The sequence below is a fragment of the Musca vetustissima genome, unplaced genomic scaffold (assembly GCF_032173495.1).
Source record: "Musca vetustissima isolate MV318-11 ecotype Yass unplaced genomic scaffold, APGP_CSIRO_Mvet_v1 utg51661, whole genome shotgun sequence".
NCBI classification, from domain to species: domain Eukaryota; kingdom Metazoa; phylum Arthropoda; class Insecta; order Diptera; family Muscidae; genus Musca; species Musca vetustissima.
In genome coordinates this window covers 8,972-29,535 of record NW_026872654.1, presented here as the reverse complement: position 1 = coordinate 29,535, position 20,564 = coordinate 8,972, and the positions used below count along the sequence as shown (strand labels likewise).

At 35.5% G+C, this 20,564-nt stretch overlaps 1 protein-coding gene across 1 annotated transcript; it reads right to left on the bottom strand.

Annotated features, from left to right (window-relative positions):
* Positions 1–1,916: 1,916 nt before the first annotated feature.
* Positions 1,917–3,418, bottom strand: LOC133337365 (2-oxoglutarate and iron-dependent oxygenase JMJD4 homolog). The gene is made up of 3 exons (XM_061545599.1): positions 2,788–3,418; positions 2,254–2,720; positions 1,917–2,127 (listed from the first exon to the last, which is right to left on the bottom strand). The coding sequence occupies exons 1-3, from the start codon at positions 3,402–3,404 to the stop codon at positions 1,940–1,942; spliced, it is 1,272 nt and encodes a 423-aa protein (XP_061401583.1). The 5' UTR covers positions 3,405–3,418; the 3' UTR covers positions 1,917–1,939.
* Positions 3,419–20,564: the final 17,146 nt, after the last annotated feature.

Sequence of the window (20,564 nt, the reverse complement as noted above, 5' to 3'; positions counted from 1 at the left end):
TTGAAATTTTTACCACATGCAGTCCTTGGGGTCCTGATTACAACGGTATACTTTTTTTCTTATGGAAATCGGTATTTCCGGAGATATGTGCCTTCAAAATTCTGTTGGGGTCCTTGTATTTTCTTACGATTTTTAAAACTTACTCGAGGCAATATAGGTATCAATTAAAAGCGTTTGAAATATTGATTACACAAACACTATTCAACTTGAAAGGAGATGGGATCGCGTAGCCGGTGTTGCCACCTGTTCATAGGAGAAAATCGTAAATCCCTGTTCGAAGGCCGTCTACCCACAAACCCCTATATTGATTTTCAGAATTGAAGAAGGATCCCGCGGAAATTTGGAGACCCATATCTATGAAAGTATAGACTTATTTGCCCAGTGGAGTTGCCAATCTCCTACTTGGCGCGTCTTCCCGGGTGGCGGATGAGAAGGGGGTCTTCATAATGTGCAGAGTGAAACTGACCTAGGTCAACTTTTCTCTGCACTTTATGGAAACCTTGGGGATCTTCGGATCCCCCGTGGACAAAAATGGATCGGGGTAGAGCCCTTAAATAAATCAGCTAAGAAGGGTAAAAAGAATAAAGTTACGGTGCAGGGAGTTAATAACCCAATACCCGTGGCAATCGTTGGCGAGATAACAAGCCACATGTCGTCAAGAACAAGCTATTGTGATCCGGCTGTTCTAGGTGGGGATGCCTTGGCACCTGCAGTTGTATCTGTTACAAGTGCATGCAAGTCAGTACTGATGAAAATCAGTCTCTGGCTGACAGGACTGTAGTTTTGGGAGGGGATGACCTACACGGAACTAATAACGCTATCCGCGATAGTTTAGAGGAGCAAAGTAAGGAAATCTTCGACCAGTTAGATGATGAGCTGGACACCCAGACAAGTCTACAAAGGGGGATTTTTTTAGCATAAACGAAGGAAGCGCAGACCCTGTTGACCGATCGACTTCAACAGGTCCTGTGTCGCCACTTACTGACAATAAACTTCAGAGGCAATCTGCGGCGGAGGCGATGTCCGACGATGTGGAATCTGTCGAGCAACGGACAGCGGCTCAATTCGAGGGGCGAGACGCGAATTTAATTTCGGAAAGATGGGTCCATTTCATCAAGGGCAAGATGAGATTCGTAAGGAAGTTCGAAAGAAGCTATCCGCACGCTCTCCATCGTGAACTCCAGATGGACAGGATCTCCCTCCCGAATCCTACTGTTCTATTAACATAGAAACATGGGGTTTAACACCAATACTTTCGATGAAGCACATTTTTGGCGTATCATAGTGTATATACCCTCATTAACCCTAAGACTGAGGGTATAATATTTTCTCAAGCCATGTTACAACTATAAGTATGGCTTGTATTTTGGACCGATGTCTTTAATCCCAACAATTGCAGTTTAATAAGTGTTGAGGACTGACTGACAATTTTGACCAAAGGTCTGCCAGAATGGTTCTTCTTTTTTTTGTCAGGGACCTTTCAGCTTCAGCGACCGCTGATGGTTGAATGTTAAGGACACGTTTTCGCGCATGCTCAATGACAGTTTGGTGGACTGCCCAGGTTGGAACAATGACTTTATGAATGTCACCGCAAAATCACTAAATGCCAGTTGGGATGTGCCAATGTGGTGGATGGTGAACTACAATTCCTTAGTCTCTATTAAGTTTCAGATCAAAGTGGAAACAAATGGAATAAATTAGCCGATGAAATAATATTTAGATGAGAAAGGGACGACAAGAAGAATTTACCTTTAAAAATTTTAAAAATAATTTTGATATTTCTTACTTTGGTCTTTATTTTAAAAAATAGTTTTTAAATTTATTTTGTGAAAAATAAATATGTATATATACAACTATATATAAATATATTTGAATGTATATCTATAAATCTATTGTAATGTTCATATGACGATGTTGATAATGCTGATGATGTTATAAATTATCCATTAAGTGTTTCCTTTAATTGTATACATTTACGATATAAAACTATACGATCATCACAAATAACCGAATCCTGTAGCATTAAGTCGACCACCTGAACAATGCGTTGCAAATCATGTTCTATATGATAATCATTTGGTATATAATTATCAAAAAATATTAATTTGGAAGACGATGATGACGTCGTCGTCGACAGTGTCGGTGGTGTTACCAATGAAGATGGTGATGATGGTGGCTGCGATGACGATGATGTTATTTCTTGTTGATATTGGTTGTTAGATAAACTTGAGGCAGTGTTATTATTTCTAGCTAACAAACGTCTTTCGGTTATTGATTGTAGTAGTTGTATAAAATCGAGGTAGTTTATCCCAAAACTTGCACGCAACATTGTCTGACAATGTTCCGTGAAATTATCCATTTGACGGCAGTCATCTATTTCGGTCACGACACGTTGCATCTGTTGCGAGAGATTTGTCCAAATACGTTCTAAATTGCAGGCATTAAACCAATTGTGATTGACGGATATGGTATCGGTGATATTGGTTACTTGATGATACCAGCCACTGGGTACAAATAATGATTCATTTTCCTTCTGCATTAGCGTGTAAAAATGGACGTTATGTTCTTCTAGCAGCTGCTCATTGATAGAAAATGGCAAATTGCCTAAACGGTCGGCGAGTTTTAGTTCTTCGCCGGGTGGCATGAGTAGCCATTTTTTGATACCAATAATATTTGTTGACCAACTAAATGATCCAAAAACATCCGAATGAAAAGGTGTCCTTGACATAGAAAAAAAAAACAATTATCATAACTCACTGACTTCAAAGGTCAATAATGATAACTTACCATGTCCCCTTTGGTCCCATATAAACAAAACGATAATCATCACTATTGGTGGCCAATAAATGTTCATTCAACCAATCGGAGGCAAAATGTTTAGGAACTTTATAGAAGTCATAGTTGGAATTCTGAGCCTTCAAATGCCAGTCTTTTAGGTACAATAGATCGGTGGAATTTCCTTTCCGGTTGCTTATTTCAGTGGGATTGGTCTGATGTGCATTTCCCTCCTCCTCCTGCCAGTATTTTAAGAAATCATAAAATAACATTTCACTCTTTGCATGACTATTAAAATATTCCACTGCACAATTGGCCACTGGTACCAGAGTGTTGTCAATTCTTTCCTTGAGGTAGTCATAGTTAATACTAGTCTTGTTGTTAGTAACTGTAACCAAAGAGTCCGTCGGATCGGCAACAGTTTCAGTGTTTATCCAATTGCGACATTCCCAGTTGCTGGACACCTGTTCCAGTATAACCGGTATATTACGTTCCATATAAAGCCAATAGAAATCATTGTAACTTATTTCGTTGACATTAAAACGTTGTATATTCTGGGGATATTGTGGGAAGTCTTCGTTATTGGTTGATGGTACACATAAGTCTAGACTCTCTAAATCACTGGCCATAAGGGGTTAATGGAATCGAGGTAATGATGATGACGATGTGTATTATAAAACAATTTCCCACATATCAGAAATAAACAAATTCAATATCAATTTAATTCACATTTAAGTGGATTACACACCAAAAAATATAAATAAAAAACTAAAATTTAATTAAAAAATTAGAGTTTTATTGTTTCAGAATGGACTATCTCAGGGGAACTATTCACTGAATGGAACCGGCTTTAAGAACTAACAGCTGTTATGGAATTTACACCTGTGCTTAAAAAATCACCTGTGGCATACACTGAACATACCCTATAGGAGCATTGAAATCAGCTGTTTCGTAATGGATGTAACTTATTAGGTGATCTAGCCACACTAAAACTGAAATTCTCAAAATCGGGGTAAGAGGTTATGTAGTTACTAATGTGACGAATTTCAGACATTCTGGCGTGTGTAAGATATTGTGAAAGAAGTTAAATTTCCGCTGTGCTCCTTGCTTTTCCCCATGGTATAATAATAGAAGGTAACAGCAAGTGTTGTTGTACAAAAAACGATACAACAACCACATGGAAATTTGTTTTTGTAAGTTCTACTAGTGTCAAATCATTTGACAGAAAAATGTAAATAAACAAACAAATTATCATCAAATTATTTTTATTTTGAAAATGAAATATTTTCGAATCCTCAAAATAAAAATTGAAAAACATGAATGAAAATCTATCAAATTTATATTTCTATCTATTCCACATATTTCCTATAATTGAGCCATTGCCATATATATGTGTAACACATATGAAAATGCTGGGAATAGCGAGTTATTCCTTGAAGAAAGATTTGCTTCCTCAAACTTTCCCAGCAGGCAGATTGAGTAAATTGAATACAGGAGCACATTTAATAAAGAACAATTTTAAATTGTATGCGTTCCCAATTTTTCTGTTGGGTGATTTTTAAAAACATAATTTGTCAAATTCATATTGACACTAGTATAACGTTGGAATCAAATCAGCTGGGATTTGCTGTTACCTTTTATAATTGTACCATGGCTTTTCCCATGCCTTTTACGATTCACCAAGGCAAATATATCAGTTTGAAGTGGTTGAGGTCCGGTTTACAAAAATTGAATTATTTTTGTAGATGGCTTTAAACACTCCACTGGAAACCTAATATACTTTCTCTTATGGAGAGATGCCGAAATTGGCTACGCGACTGAATCTACTTTGTTATCGTTTCCTTGTGGATGTTTAATTTTCGATAGCCCTTAATTCCGTTGTGCTCCTTGTATTTCCCCATGCCTTTTAAAGCAAATATATCAGTTTGAAGTGGTTGAGGTCCGGTTTACAAAAATGCAATTATGTTTGGATATAGGCTTCCAACACTCCACTGGAAACCTAATATACATTCTCCTATGTAGAGATGCCAAATTGGTTACGCGACTGAATCTTCTTTGATATAGAAATATAAGGACTTCTTTTATACAATAATTACATTACGAAATCAGCCGAAACTTGAAGTGGTTTTAAACCATTTTAAACCTAACTGAATATTCTATCGGTTGTTGATTTAGAATCGTAAAACATAAGCCTGTTCCTTAATTTGCAAAAGAAAGATAGTTTAGAGCTTATAAAACAGTTGATTGATAAATTAAAAGTGGTTTCGAGGAAAACGTTTTTATTCAGGCACTTCTTTAGACCATACCTTCCTTGACAATAGTGGATGGAGGTAATTGCTTTTGTTTTTTCAGACTCCTTTGAAGGTGCTGACTATAAAAATTGTCGAATCCTTCCCTTTGTGATGGGATCAACGAATCGGATTACGAATCGGTTATAATAGCTCATACTCCTATACATTTTCTTATTGAATATATTTTTGCCTTTGGTACATTTAGTAGTAGTTGATGTCGATGAGGCGGCAATTATTGTGAAATTTTGGGTTTAATACGGTAAGCAGACGGCTTCCTTTGATGCTTTACTTTGAATAAGACGAAATAGGCCAGAATAGATAGATAGATACTGATATATTGTGTTTGTGTGGTATAAAAATTGTATTTGCAGAAGTATTTGTTATAGCAGCTCTAATGTTGGTTTGGCTTGATGTTGTTGTTGTAGTATCCCGTTGACCGAGCAAGACTCTGGTCGTTACGGATCGTAGATCCCTCTGTCGTGGAAACGTTGGCCTGAGGTGGTAGTCGTTGTCCGAGTATAATCGTACGAAATAATTTATGGCAGTTATATGTAAATATAAACCGATTTAAAGAAAACATGATTGTATACATCATCCTAGGCTTAACATTTCATGTCAATCGGACAAACGTTGGGTCTTTGATATACTGGAAACTATATATAAATCTGCCAAATTTCATCATAAAAATTCAAAATGTATTTGTTTTTAAAAATATATGGACATACTGATTTATGTACAAATCGATACAAACAGTGATTATATATCCTAAAAAGTAACTATGGGTCTGTCGTATATCCATATAGACATAATATCCTATAACAGAGTATGGTGTAGAGTATACCAATTTACATATACATTTTTCTGCCAACCTCTTTACGACTTAATAAAGGCATCGCCATATTTTCATTCAACTATCTGTCAAAATGAAAACAGCTGTTACTAATCAAAAGAAGTGCGAAACGGCGTACGATAGATTCATAGGAGAACGAACGAATACAGTTTTTTGCATTTTTCTCAAATAACAAACAAATAAAAAACACCGGATCCCAACAAGATGCCACAAGTTAGCAAATCTGAAGATGAATTTGGAAAGAAAATCGATCGCTGCATTACCGATATGGGTATAAAAAGTGTCAGCGGTTTGGCCATTGGTTCGGTGCTGTCGCTGCTCATATTCAAGAGGAAAGCATGGCCCCTTATAATGGGTACTGGTTTCGGTGCTGGTGTCTCATACAGAACATGTGAAAAAGATCTTAATATGTAAACGAAAAATTGCGAAATAAATATTTAGAAAAATGCTAAGCAAGTGCCTTGATTAATTACTTGGATATTGTGTGGAATTGGACAAATTTGGCGAATAATTAAGAAAAAAAAATTCTATATATACATTGATTTCATGTTTGTGTCACAGTGTCGTAGTTGTTGCAAAGTTCGATTTTTTCAAACAAAATTCTCTTACGTAATTTTTGCTAAATCTTTTCAGTTTTCCTTTTTGACAGTACATATTGTTGATGATGAATGGTCCGGTTTATATACGGAATGCCGAAAATTTTATGAAAATGCAATCAATTTGGTATAATTACAATAAAAACATCAATATATCAATACATAAGGTCTTGTTTGAGCCAATTACTTCATTGGTTGTTGGTAGCTGACGCTTTCTACTACTGTTTGACATCATCGTGTTGCCAGCTATTTATAACAAGCGAAATTGAGGGGATTCATCGGCGAATGCAGGAATCCAATTAACATTTATTTTAAAAAGTGCAAATAACTTATAGCTGTATTGTTGTATTATCATACAAAAATGAAAGTGTCCAACCGATAATAGAATTTATTTCGAATTGTGGATCGTTTTGAAATCTATATCGTACATCGTACTAGGACCCCAAAATTCAATTGTAATCAGCATAACAATCGTTTCAATTGCTTATTCTTTTTGAAATGTTACAAAAGGATAATAAAAAGAACTTCGGTAGGTAATCTAATTAGGTAGCAAAATTTGTTCTTAATCAGGACCACAAATTTTAAATGGATCGTATCGGTTAATATTTAGCATAAATGCATTATATGTAGCCATTCTCATTGAGATTAGACAACAAAGACAAAGTTTTTTTGGGGACTTTTTATTAAATATATATCGTTAAGATTACCACTGCGAACCGTTTAAGTTTATTAACCACATCAGTATCCATTGGATATTGATTCAAACCACATTAATTTATTTCGGGATAACTTCATACGGCGATATGGTGTTCCAATTTTGAAAATAAACCCATTTGGTTTTCATATATTCGTCTTATATGAAGGGTTGAAGTTTATTTTTTTTTTGTTTGGTTCAACGACATAGTGACAAAGATGGGAATGAAATAGCTTACGAGCTTGCTCGAGTGTGTCCGCAGTTAGCCCATCTACCGATTTAGGGATCCGTACGACCCAAAGCATCAGGTGGATAGGTGCAGAACTTCAAAAACTATCTGGCCTGAGTTCTCACGTCGTAGGACTAATTCGATGCTGTTTCAAAGTAAGAGAGATCTGAATCACTGTGGAGATCATAACAGCTTACTGCAGAATTAAATCACTCACTTCCAAATGGGACATTAATGAAGTGGATTATTGCCGTTTATGTGAGGATGAGGTGGAAACAATTGAAACATATACTCTGTATACGTCCCTCGCTAAGTAGCAGAGGACAACGATTGTTTGGCAAATATGAAATTTATACTCTAGCATTCTTCTTCAGAATATACTCCAAAAAGATCTTTAGCTTTCTTAAAACCTAGACATGACTAAATTAATCAACAATTCTATACTCTACCAACTTCTGTTACTTTACCTTCAAATAATTATAACTTTTCTCGATTTATTATATTGTTTTTGCTGTAATAAACAAACCGCAAAACAAATGTTTGGTTTCGGTTTCAAATTAATTTTTACGAGAGAATACGTTCTAAATACAAATATTTTTATTACTTTTGTAATTTTTCGCTGAGTCGTAAGTAGTACATAATAAAGTAAATCATATTGATCAAAACTAACGGTCTAAAATTTCGGCTATTTTTGACCACAAACTAATTTAAAAAATAAAGAAATTATTCACCGATTGGTTTTATCCTATTTCATACGATAGCTATACACTCCCAGAGAAACGTGTCAAAATTTGGAACCGATTGGATTATTAGTTTTTGAGTTATCGTGCCCGACATTCGTAAAAACACTTCTTCGAGAGAAATGCGATTAAAGTTTGATAATCACTATTGCCGCCACTTGATGCTGACACAATAAATCGGCTACATCTTCAAGAGTTCTTGAGATTTTCACTTGAAAATGTGTAGGGACATTCTTGATTCGTTAAAATCGTGTTCTTTTAAGAAGATGATGGTCGTAGTTCCACTATATACTAAGTTTATCACAGTCGTGGTTTTGAACTTTTTATTGCAAACTATTTGAATTCGATTTTGTTGTATGTATCGATAAAACAAATAGAATTTGTATATGTATGTTTTGAGGGGTTTGAATTCCAATTAGACATACATACATATATGCTGGGTCATTGGTTAGTCATTATGCCGTAACCACCTATTTGTCATTTTATCCAAAACAATTTGTCGCAGAAACGTCCTGTAGTATTACATCAGCAGTACAAATTTGTTTTCTGCTCATATTGAAGATTTATTGCCTTCTTTCTTGTGTAAGGAATACAAGATTTGTCCCTACGGATTTATTATGAGTTTCGAACATTTGTTTTGGAACTTTATTTTAAAATCAATAAGTGAAAAAGCGTTAAGTTCGGCCGGGCCGAACTTTGGATACCCTCCACCATAGATATACTGACAGGTACTTGAAATGCAAATATAGGGAAAATACGAAAAAGTGGACCTATATCGATATTTCTACAAACCGATTATGCAAACCATAATACAAATTTCAGAAATTTTTAATGGATAATTATAACCTCAGCCTTATGGCTAATGAGGGTGTATACACTTTGACACGGTGAAAATGAGCCTCTTCGAAATATTAGTTCTAGACCCCATGTTTCTTTGGACCAAATATGTTTCAGAAAATTTTGATTTTATTAAAATCTTGCCAACCTATTATTTCTTCCAAACTTAGTTCAAGTTCGAAGATGGGGAATATCGGCAACTCCCACACAGGAAATAGGCCTAAATGCGAGTTTGTCTCGATTACAACAGAGTCTTAGAATCAATACGCGGAACAAATTAGATAACTATTTTAATATAAACAAGTGAAAAAAGCGGCCGGGCCGAACTTAGGATACTGACAGACAGATACTTGAAATGAAAATATCGTTTTAATAAATATCGTGATTCCGTCCGTAGATCTCTTCGATATGTTTTCTTAGTTAATTTGGGGAAGTAACAACAATGAAGGACTCGGACAACGCACCAGTTCATAAAAGTCGCCATACTCAAGTATGGTTAAAATCGAAAAATATTAAAATTTCCGACCAGAATCCGATCAAGAACATGTGTGGAATCTTGACTCATCGTGTCTATACAGAAAACCGCCAATACCAAACTGTATTTTACCTCCAAGAAGTGATTATCGATGAATGGCGGTCAATCGATGAAAACTTGCGAATAATTTTGATCAACAGTGTGAGGGAGGCCCTACCCATTATTTATAAAAGTTATTTTATTTTATTTTATTTTATTTAAGTTTTATAAAATGTTTCTAATTTTGTAAACGAGCGTCTATAGTTATACAACACGAGTAATTTTGAAAGTGCAGAATTCGGCGAAACCATAAAGAATAAATTAATTATTTTTGTTGAATGATATGTGTTTTTGATCGTTTTATTGTGAACCATAACTTAATGGGTCCATTTTATTTGTTAACTAACATACCAATTGAATTAAAGGTGCGGCTATAGTTATGCTACGCAGTCTATAAGGCCATCACCAGAGGTTTTATATAGTTCATTCACGAACCTCACGTTCTAATTTTTTATCGCGATATCCTACCCAGCTAGAATGATTGCAACAAAGTCAACACAAAACGCGGAACAAATCAGATAACTATTTCAATATAAAACATAAAACCCTGTTACACAGTGTGGTGAAGGTTATAAAAAGTGGGTTATATGGGGACTAACCCTAAAATGTGGCGAATATTAATAATTTTTGGGAGGGAGGTTTGCTACCACATACGACTACAAAATACCAAATTGCTGCAAATTTGGTTGAAATAAGAGTTCAAGGACCCCAAAATACCGAATATTGGGAGGTACCCTTATATGGGGGCTACCCGAAAAAATTGACCTATATTTATAATTTAGGTATGGAGATTTGCTAACCAATAATAACTCGAAGTACTCAATTACAGCCAATTCGGTCGAAAAATACTATCAGAACCCCAAAAAATACCGAAAATTTGGGGGGTACCGTTATATGGGGACTACCAGAAAAAGTGGACCTATATTTATAATTTTTAGTGGAGTGATTTGGTACCCCAATGTACCGAATTCGGTCGAAAAATGAGACCCAAACCCCCAAAATACCGATACCCTTTTATGGGGGCTATCCGAAAATATGGACCATATTTATAATTTTTAGTGGGGACATTTGCTACCCAATAAGAAATTAAGGTACCAAATTTCGGCGAATTCGGTCGAAAAATGCGATCCAAGCCCCCAAAATACCGAAAATTGGGGATACCCTTATATGGTGGCTATCCGAAAAAATGGACCCATATTTATATTTTGAATAAGAACTCAAAATACTAAATTATAGCCAATTCGGCGGAAAAATAAGACCAAAGCCCCCAATATACTGAAAAATAGGAGGTACCGTTATATGTGGACTACCAGAAAAAGTGGACCTATATTCACAATTTTTTGTGGAGACATTTAGTAATATTGGGGGGTACCGTTATATGGGAGCTACGCCTAAACGTGGACAGATATATCCCATCTTCGAACTTGACCTGCCTTCAGACAAACCTATGCAAAATTTCAACATACAATCTCAATTCCTTCAGAAGGTAGCGTGATTACAACAGACGGACGGACATGGCTAGATCGTCTTAGAATGTTACCCTGATCAAGAATATATGGGCAATATTGCCAATTTTTTAATATTCCATTTTCAAAAAAACAGCTTTTTTGTTTTTGTAGCACATCAATGATTTTTGGTACACATATAGAGAAAAATGTTCTGACTCCGAAACCGTTCGCGATCAAATTTTTGGTCGATGCGCGCAAAAGTTTTCGAGGTTTTAATTTTGGGCATAAGAAAAAAATCTTAAAATTACGCCGTTTATTATATTGACCAAAAACGTTGATATATATCTTCCTCCGTAAAATAAGAATATGAATATATTATAATAATCACGATAAAGTTGCACATATTCGCGAAATATGAGAAAAATAAAAAAATATAGCAGATTACATCAATATTTTCATTATATTAATGACATACACACACCTAAAAATTAATTTAAAAATATCTACATAATCTAAACACCATGATGAATCAAATGATATCAAAATCACACAAGTCCGTGTAGCGGTTTCTAAATCACAGCGACAACAAAACAAGATATCGAGGAAAAATATTTGTTTTTGGTTCGAAAAAATAATGTCATCATATTTATTTTTTTAATTGTATACAAGAAATTTCAGAAAAAAATGTTGGGGTTATTCTGCTATTTTACCCGAATTTCGCCGAAAAATTGAGATATATTATAAAAATCACTTTTTGTGTATAAGTATACGCCTTGCGGATTATATCAAGACCCTTCCGATAAATCTTAGAATTCTATAAATAGGAATAAATCTTAAAATAAAATAATATTATAAAATATACATTTTAAATTGCGTGTAAATCGCGTAATTCTCAAAATCATTTGATGCGCATGCGGTTTCCAGGAAGTACTGAAGTTTATCTTCCAATCCATATATATTTTGCGTAATTTCATTTGACGGCTAAGATGTGCCGCACGTTACATTGAAGTACCCAAAAAATCGTAAAACGCGAATAATTTCCGAAAACTCCATATGCCATTAACGCGCATCCGATTTCAGTGTGCACCCTAAAAAAATACATCGATCTATACCATTTCAATGTGGTCCATTAAGAACCATGGATGTGCCAGCAAAATCTATTTTTGAGATAAATTGCGTACATCTCTCTTTCGGCTGAAGTTTTTGAAGTTCTCTTTTCGAAAAAGATCAAAATCCGCATGGGGTCATTTATTGAAGCGAAAATTATACACAGAAAACGCAAATAAATCCGCGATATTTTCAAAAACATTTTTTGTCAAATTTCGTGTTTTTGGAAGACCAGTTCCCGCCGTTCTAGTAGATGGATTTTCACGAAGAAGATTTTATATCATCCGAAACGTAAAAAACCTTATTGATCGCGGGTACCCATATCATTCAGTTGACAGATCTAAAAATTTGGCCCGAAAAATAGGTTTTTTAGAAATTTGATCGCACAAAATTCGCACGTTCGGATGAGTATTACTCTGAAGCTGTGCATACTACATACACAAAATACATATCAAATTACGCAGATTCGCGACTACAATAATCTTATAATCGATTTTTATAAATTCCTGTTTGCGTATTAAAGCTAGAAGTAAAATTAAAAAAACACTCAAAATCGAGCTTCAAAATGTCAGCATCATTTAAAGATAGATGCAGTTAAAATTTTGAAAAATGATACAAAGGGGGTGTAGTCCCCATTTTGTTGGCTTCTAGTTTTATTTTGACACGAAGGCCGTGCAAAGAGTGGCTTAGTCACAAATCGATAGAGAACATAAAAAAACTGGTTTGCCTCAACCTGTTTTTACACATTTTTTTACATTAAAGTAGACACAGCTTCCACCAAAATAAAGTTTGGAGGTCAATATCATGAACAGTTTGCAACGACAGATCAATTAACCCAAAACTATTCACTTTTGTTCATATATTTAAGTAGTTCCCGAGTTATAAAGGGGTGAACCTCCGCTTCAGCTATGTTAAAAAATTGGCAATATTGCCCATATATATATACTTTATAGGGTCGGAAATGAATATTTCGATGAGTTACAAACAGAATGTCAAAATTAATATACCCTCCATATGGTGGACAAAGAACAACTTATACATTTTGTTAAGAACTCATATTGATAAATGTTTGTAGTTTCCCATTTTTACACGGCCCATAAAAGAGGGTACCCGCAAAAAAATTTAAATTATTATAGAACTGTTTCAGGGAATCGCAAAAAAATAAAATAAATAAATAGTCATTACAAACAAAATTATGCAAAACAATTAAAAGAAAACAAAACAACGGAAATAGTGAGAACAAAGCTATAGCACCCACCAGTAGCTTTGAAAGAGAGCATTCGGGGTTTCCCAATAATTTTTCATATCTTTAGACTTCTTTCAATGAATGAATTGGAATGTCTGTGTGTACGTGTACGTATTTATGTTCATAACGTAAACTACTGATATTGTGTGACGTAAATAAAGCGGGAATGGGAACTTTGGGTGAGTAAATTTTTCAAGTAAAAGAACGCGCTGCGGGAAAAGGGGATTTTATGTTGTTTTATTATGCGCCGCAGAATACAGTAGGTCAGGGTTAGTTAGGTGGGGTTTTTTGGAATTATAACAGGTGGATATTGTATATCCATTGTGTGAGGACCCGCTTCTCTACCCTACTTCTTCCGATCCAACGCTAACTTAAATTCCGGCTGTACTCAGGGCTAATGGGGGGTGTTCTTATCGGAAGAAATCAGTCTAGGTCGACCAAGAAAAATAAAAATTTTTAGGTAGCATTATCTTAGATATACACATTGACGACATATTACTTATTTTCTTCGGAAGAAACAAGATACAGAAGAGCTTGTTGGTGTTTGTCTTCCCAAAGTCGAATACCCTCCCAACCATGGCGACTTTTAAAAATATTGTCAGCCCACTTTCCTTTCTTTAATCTAGCCCTGCAATTTCTTGGTAATATAACTTTAGAATCTATTTAGAAGTTCATATTAATATTTAGTCCCAAAGAAAGGTCATATACAAGTACAATATTTTTTATATATATCTATATAAGTAAATTAAAAAATAAAGTCAAAAGATTGAAAATAACGCGAAATAAAATAGTTTAAAATTTTAAGAATAATAATAATGATTTTTATACCCTTCACCACACTGTGGTACAGGGTATTATGTCTTTGTGCATATGTTTGTAACAGGCAAAAGGAAACGAGATAGACACATGGTTCCTTTTGAGAATATGCATAGAATCGCTTTCTAAGTCGATTTATGCATGTCCGTCCGTCCGTCCGTCTGTCCATGTATTTTTGTGAGCAAAGTACAGGTCGCATTTATGATCCGAATTGGATGAAATTTGGCATAGGTCACTTATTCGGCCCAAGGACGAACCCTATTGAAATTGGGAAAAATCGGTTCAGATTTAGATATAGCTCCCATATATATATTTAACCAATTTAATGTAAACGGTCCCTATATATCTTTCGATTTGCACGAAATTTGGTACAGCCTAATCATTTAGGTCTAGAATTATGTCTGCCAAGTTTCGTGAAAATCGGTCCAGATTTAGATATAGCTCCCATATATAGTTTCGTCCGATTTCATGTAAATGGTGCACCAAAGTCCCTATATATCTTTTGATTTACACGAAATTTGGTACAGCCTAATCATTTAGGTCTAGACTGATGTGTGCCAAGTTTCGTGAAAATCGGTCCAGATTTGGATATAGCTCCCATATATAGTTTCGCCCGATTTCATGTAAATGGTGCACCAAAGTCCCTATATATCATTCGATTTGCACGAAATTTTGCATAACGTTCTGAATTGAGCCTAGAGTGATGTCTGCCAAGTTTCGGTTCAGATTTAGATATACCTCCCATATATAGTTTCCTCCGATTTCATGTAAATGGTGCCCCAAAGACCCTATATCCCTTTTATTATAGATTGATTTTAAGTAATTGCCGCACCAAGGAACCAATAGGCTAATAGGAACAAAACGTTCTGAAATTAGTATAACCTAACCTGTGACAAGTTTGTTTGAAATCGCTTAATATTTGGAGAGAGCTTCCATATATATTTTCGCCCGATTTCAAGTAAATTGGGCATCAAACTCCTCATGTTAGTCAGATTGACATCAAATTTTGCACAACTTACACAATTGAGCATAGAATTACGTAGTTGCGTTTTGTAGAAGTACAGAAATAGCCAGACGGATGACCTATTTATAATAGTTTGAAGTCGATTTACATACTTTATGGATAGATCTAGGTAGATTCACATTTAGATAAATATCACATATTTTATTTCATCCAATTTCATGTTAATAGTCCTGTTTAATATACCCATAGTGGTGAAGGGTATCATATAGTCGGCCCCGTCCGACTTTACTACTTTCCTTACTGGTTTAAATTAAAACTTGTAACATTAATTGTCCTCCCAATACACTCTTATTTCTTGTATCTTTATCGTATATTCGAATTAATACAGTTTTCAATATCTTTGTCAACAAGCGCTTGAAGATTGGACCTTGAAAATCTTGATCAAATTTGATTTGGTAGGAATTGAAATGTGTTGAATTGAATTGAATTAATTTTAAAATATAAACTTAAGCAATCGTTAAAACAAAGATACTTTCAAAGAAATAAAAAATGTCATATTACAATACGCTTCATTTAAGATTCTTCCAGACGTTTTATGCAGTAGATGTGGATAATCTATTTCATCAATATATTTAGGAATACACGTAACAATCTTCAAAATTCAGCAAAAGTAATTAATTTTAAAATTTTCGGCATTAATTATCCGTTCAAATTCTTTTAAAAAACAAATTTAGCGAAGTTCTTTAAAGGGATATCATACAATTTATTAAACGTCCCAACAATAAATCACAAAAACCATCGTAATCCCATAGATTATGGTAATTCTATGGAAAATATTATTAGGCCACTACTGGGAATTCCCACAGCTTATCAGACTTTCAGTTATAAATATAATGGGGGAAATATAAGTTCTTAGAAACAACTTAATTGAAATTTTTTAAGTAACACATTTTTAAGACCTTTCCAATGACCTTATATTGAAAGAATGTCTCTTAAATATTCTACTTTAGATAGAGGAATACGGAAATTCCTCACAGGTGACCTAGAGTTTGGCGTTTTATTGATAAAAAAAACATTAGCAAATATTAAAGACATGTTGATGGAGAGGCTAAATTTACTATTGAGCCCAGTTAATGGGTTACTTCATATAGAGATTATCTTCCTGAGTGAAAGATGACAAGCATACAAGGAAGTGTGAGAAGGTAAGGATGAGATAGTATCGATGGCTATAGAGATCGGACATAAAATATGTTACGTGCCAAGGTTCCATTTTCCCAACCACTTTAGGTTTCTAATAATACTGTAGATTAGATCAGGTTCCGTTGTTGAGAAGAAACTACGACTCGGTGGAAAGTGAGCAGCCACTAGTCTGTGCCGTCTGTGGGCCAGGACTGGGCAGCGACACAAGAGATGCTCAATTGTCTCCGTCTCCTCTTCGTCAACGCAGAGTCTACAGTAATCAGGAACATCATGGTCCCATTTACTGGCAAAATCCCTGACATTGCAATGGCCAGTAATGATTCTTGTTATTACTCTTATTTCAGCTTTGCTCAGGTTCAACAGTAAGCGATCTCTGCGTCCAGACTTTTTATCAATTCCGCTGCCTTCCAAATCGCGAAGATTTCAGCTTGGAAAACACTATAGTTGCTATCCAGCTTGTAGGTAAGCTCAAGACGTAGCCTTTCACAGTAGACGCTAGCCCCCGTAACTCCTTTCATCTTGGATCCGTCTGTATAGAAAGCCAGACCGTTCAGAGGAGGGTTACTCCGGTTCCAGTCGTTTCTACTAGGAATATCGACATTTACATCTCAGGACTTGTGATATATAGTCGCTTAGTTTTACGCGTTGGTCCAATGTCATAACTGGTTCGTTTAAAAAACAACCATGCAAAAAGATACAACTTCGCCAAAGATTTTGTTCATGCAGCCTTAGGGCAGTACGCGCGGCCTGACACTTACTGCTGAGGCCCAGAGGCCTTATGTTCAGCATTGCGTTCAGAGCTGCTTGTGGGGTGTTACTCGCGGCACCTGTTGTTAGAATCGAGGCGGCTGTTTGTAGCTTATGTAGTTTGCTGGATGTCGTGTATAGTCGATGGTTTTAGCCCCCAACTTTTCTCAAAGGAATTCTTGCATGCATAGAGAGCAACCAGCCCTCTCTTCGTCCGTTCCTCAGCGTTCCTGTTCCATCGTCATTGACAGTCAGGATTGTGCCAAGGTACTTTGCTTCGGGTGATAGATGATGCTGCACTACATCAAGCAAAGCAAAGACGCCGAGCATACGCTTCCTAGTGAACATTGCCAGTTCCGCCTTTGCTGGGTTTACACCAAGGCCGTTCGCCTTGGCCCAGCGTGACAGCGTTAGTAAGGCTCTTTGCTCCGAAATTGTTGACATTGTGGCCTCTAGAGCGACCAGAAAAACAAACAAAAACCAGTAAGGACGGGGCCGACTATATGATACCCTTCACCACTATGGGTACATTAAACAGGACTATAACATAAAATTGGATGAAAAAAATGTGATATTTATCTAAATGTGAATCTACATAGATCTATCCATAAAGTATGTCAATCGACTTCAAACAAATATAAATAGGTCATCCGTTGGGCTATGTCTGCACTTCTAGAAAACGCAACTAATTCTATGCTCAATTTTGTAAGTTGTGCAAAATTTGATGTCAATCTGACAAACATGAGGAGTTTGATGCCCAATGTATTTGAAATCGGGCGAAAATATATATGGAAGCTCTATCCAAATATTGAGAGATGTCAAACAAACTTGTCACAGCTTAGGTTATACTAATTTCAGAACGTTTTGTTCCTATTGGTTCCTTAGTACGTCAATTACTTAAAATGAATCTATAATAAAAGGGAGCTATATCTAAATCTGGACCGATTTTCACGAAACTTGGCAGACATCATTCTAGGCTCATTTAAGTAGGTTATGCCAAATTTCGTGCAAATCGAAGGATATATAGGGACTTTGGTGGACCATTTACATCAAATCGGACGAAACTATATATGGGAGCTATATCTAAATCTGGACCGATTTTCTTGGCAGACATCACTCTAGGCTTAATTCAGTACGCTATGCCAAATTTCGTGAAAATCAAAAGATATATAGGGACTTTGGGCACCATTTACATGAAATCGGACGAAACTATATATGGGAGCTATATCTAAATCTGGACCGATTTTCACGAAACTTGGCAGACATCATTCTAAACCTAAATGATTAGGCTGTACCAAATTTCGTGCAAATCGAATATATAGATATAGATATATAGGGACCGTTTACATTAAATCGGTTAAATATATATATGGGAGCTATATCTAAATCTGAACCGATTTTTCCCAATTTCAATAGGGTTCGTCCTTGGGCCGAATAAGTGACCTATGCCAAATTTCATCCAATTCGGATCATAAATGCGACCTGTACTTTGTTTACAATTTAACATGGACAGACAGACGGACGGACATGCATAAATCGACTTAGAAAGTGATTCTATGCATATTCTCAAAAGGAACCATGTGTCTATCTCGTTTCCTTTTGCCTGTTACAAACATATGCACAAAGACATAATACCCTGTACCACAGTCTGGTGAAGGATATAATAAAGTTATTGTTCCATTATATCCCCTAAGTATTAACCGATCAGTACATGTTCGTAGTAGGACAAGCTTGTTGTTAGTACCCGACTTTTCATATAAATGGTGTATTCCAGTGTAACCAAACTGTCTAGCTTATGTTAGGTAAGAAGGATGCAGATTATCACGCTTATAAGCTAGTCCTTCTGTCTCTACTCTACTTGTGTCTAATCTCGGATATTCTACCATACCTGCTGGTAAACTAAAATATATAAAATAATCTAGCTGCTTTTGCTGTAACAATTTCACAGAACATCCGATGGGGATAGAACTTTTTGTGGAATGACAGAAATTACTTTTGAGTTCTCAGAGGCTATCCAATGCTGTTGATATGATTCAAGGAAATTGAAGGTAGTATCTGGAAAACAGTGACAGTCTCCCTTATTCTGGTGACGACATCCTAATTTCCTGTGCAAAACGTGGATGGATCCAAGGCCTATCAATAAGGTTATCCAGGGAGATCAGCTGGGTATTAGAAGTCTCTTAAGTTTGCTGTAAAAATTCATTATTGTGAATTTATTTCCATTCTTGAAAACGTAAACCAATTTAAATATTTTGATATTAGACTGGAGAAAATACACCTGACTTTTGCTAACTGGATGTCCATATTAATATATCTTGGATGGATCCATGTAGGTAGCAATCCGTATATATAATGTAGAAAATCCGTTAAACGATCTTTTATAACTAAAGATCCTTTAAGTAAACTTCTAAATACGAGAAGAGTCCTCCTCAAGCTTTTAATGCGACTTTCTTAAATTAATTTTTTTTTAATATAATTTTATACAACTTCGAATATAGTCATATTTATTTATGATCCACTGTAGATCGTAGTAGTATCTCATTGATATGATACTACTACGATGTACACAACTCATTTGTATTGTTAACATTGTAGTACCAACTAAGAAACGATGCGCTTGCGTATTTACACACACGTTTCTAGTATACAGTTTGTTTTTGGCTATTAAATAATTATTTAACAATAAAATCGACGACAAATGTACTGAGTCATGAGTACTTAGAGTTCATGGGTTTTCCTATAGTATACTCGTATATTGGCAAAAAAAAAGTGTTAAACAAGTTTTACTCTCTCTCTCACACACTCTGCGTGCTTTTTGCGGAACAGAGATGGTAAGGTTTTAGTACAAATGTACGATTAATTTGATCTTTTTTATTTAAATAATATTTTTCAGAGACAGAGTTTTAGGCGTGGACGACTAGACAAGAAGTCGAAAAGCAACTCAGAAGTGTTTCCGTTACTTCGCATACTGTTTTCTCAACGTCTTCAGTCGTGGTGAGGTCATACTGAGCGGCAGGTGAAGTTCAAGTATTAGAATTTAGCACTTCTTCTGATTTACTATATTAGTGGGAATCTGGAAGAATAGCATACTTTGAGCCGAGAGGGAACATTCTTCTGAAACCATCTAGCTAGGATAGGTAGAGAGATCTACGGCTGCCGTTTGCCATTGTGCTCATCCTTGATACTTGAAAAGAAACAAGTAGAGAAACTTGAAGAAGAGGAAATATAGTAGAAGTTTAGAGAGTGTAAGAAACTGGTTATATTAGCCATTTCAAAGTCTTAACAAAGCTTAGGATTTGCTTGGTATCTATTCAATTTCATATTTGCCGAACTGCCGTGTCGTCTGCTACTTAGCTCTTCTCATCCTCACATAGACGTCAATAATCCACACCGCTAATGTCCCAATTGGAAGTGAGAGATCTAATCCTGCAGTGACCTGCTATGAGACAC